At 45.0% G+C, this 1,854-nt stretch overlaps 1 protein-coding gene across 1 annotated transcript in view; it reads right to left on the bottom strand.

The window, feature by feature from the left end:
- Positions 1 to 1,062, bottom strand: part of MKI67 (marker of proliferation Ki-67) — a gene marked incomplete at its 3' end in the record, with an annotated part of 16,887 nt that extends 15,825 nt beyond the window's left edge. The window contains exon 1 of the mRNA XM_008949421.1: positions 971 to 1,062. Within this exon, the coding sequence (XP_008947669.1) occupies positions 971 to 1,062 (92 nt within the window). The remainder of the gene's footprint in view (positions 1 to 970) is intronic.
- Positions 1,063 to 1,854: the final 792 nt, after the last annotated feature.

The raw sequence follows: 1,854 nt of genomic DNA, 5'->3' as shown, positions 1-1,854 counted from the left end.
CTCCAGGCTCCTGTCAGGAGCTGTGCAGAGCCAGAAGGTCTCCCCTCAGCCTCCTTTGCTCCAGGCCCCTCAGCTGCTCCTCACAAGACCCATGTTCTAGACACTCTAGAATTAGGTGGTTTCCCAACTTTCCCACCAGTAATTGTACAGCAGCACAATATTTGCTTAAATTTGATATCATGAATAAAATGAACTACAGAAGTCTTTCAGTCATGGTGAAAAATAACAGGAGCTCACACTTCTGCAACATCACAGAATCTGTACCAGACACAAGACATGAAACACCCAAATTCTGGAAAAAAGCTGTTCACAACAACCTGAATGAGACACTTCTACAGCAGCTATCTGGTGGTTTGAGGTTACTTGCTTCCTGACTCGTAAATGGCTGAAGGCCTGGGGGGTATTTTGAGAAATTATCACTGTGTGTTCCCAAATTTGCTCTTAGGGATTCGAGCAGGAGGTGGACAGACCTTTGGTCTCACCCCGACAGACACTTCTGCCTTCTTCAAATGATGGCTGATGTGTTCCATCACTGAAGTTTTGGAGAAACATAAACACAAAGCCTGAGAAGGGCACTGATGTAGTGAAGATGGCAAAAACACAAGCCATGTTCCTCACTTCTCTTCACCAGCCATAAATCTGGAAGCTGCCCCAGATAAAACAATACCACCACCTGCTTGTCAGCTGTGTGTTACCTTTAATCCCTTCCCTAGACTTCCTTTAACTAGAATATATCAAATAAATAATAAAAACAAAATAGTTCTGGCAAGGAAAGGACAAAAAGCAGTAAGAGAAATGAAGTTCAGCTTTCTAGTCTTACAATCAACTCTCTCGTGCACTATCACCTTCCCTCCCCTCAACACCACTTGCAAAGAAACATTTTCTCAGATAAGTCCTAAAAAAATATACTCTGAAGGAAAAACAGCATTAATGTTATTTTGATATATGCAAGAACTCAACGAATCCTCACCTTCCAAACAGACAAGAACTTGCAGTGAGTGGAAAACTCACTCCATCTATCCCATTCCGCTTAATCCCAACGACAGTCCCAAAAAGAGGCATCTTCAAAGCTGAGGAACCTCACCTGGGAGTGAAAGTCGAAATTATTCATCCAAATAATGCTTTCTGTATTTACACACCTCAATCAATGGAAGTATTTCTTTTTATTTCTATTCAAGGGACGTTTTCCAAGGTACAGCAGGAGACTCAGGTTCAAAAAGAGACCCACTGACCGTAGCTGGATCCTCCTGAACAAGGAGGGAGCAGAGAGAAGCACTTGCAGGAAGCCAGTGGGGAAGAGGGCTGGAAGTTTGGTGGTCGCTAGGGTCTGGGGAGAGGCTGCTGACCCAGCTGAGAGGCTGGCAAGTGCCTCTCTGCGTGCATGCACAGAGCAAACAGGAAGAATGACGTTTTGATCAGATCCCCTCTCAGTCTTCTCTTCTTCAGACTCAACAGCCCGAGGAATCTCAGCCTGTCCTGGCCACAAAGATGCTCCAATCCCCTCACTATCTTCGTAGCCTTATGTATGAGCATAGCACAAACTACAAGCAATCCTCAAAAAAACACCTATAAAATGCGCTGTCAAACACGAGACATTCGAAAGCGGCAAGCTAAAACCAAGCGACCTAACGTAGTTAAGAGCGACCCTTCTGAACGCTGTTGTTGAGCTACATACGATCAAATCCTTGCTGAAAAAAAACACCCCAAAGCGAGATCTGACAGCACCCTCATGAGAAACCTCTTTCCGCACGCTATATAAACGGCACTTCTCAGCTTTCCTTACCCAAAGCGCCCTGTCCACGGTTTCACAACTCCAACAACAGCCCCACAAGCTGCAGAAGCCAAACTTCCACC

Source organism: Merops nubicus, unplaced genomic scaffold, assembly GCF_000691845.1.
Source record: "Merops nubicus isolate BGI_N331 unplaced genomic scaffold, ASM69184v1 scaffold8441, whole genome shotgun sequence".
NCBI classification, from domain to species: domain Eukaryota; kingdom Metazoa; phylum Chordata; class Aves; order Coraciiformes; family Meropidae; genus Merops; species Merops nubicus.
The sequence above is the reverse complement of the archived record's forward strand: the minus strand, read 5'-3'. Positions and strand labels throughout refer to the sequence as shown.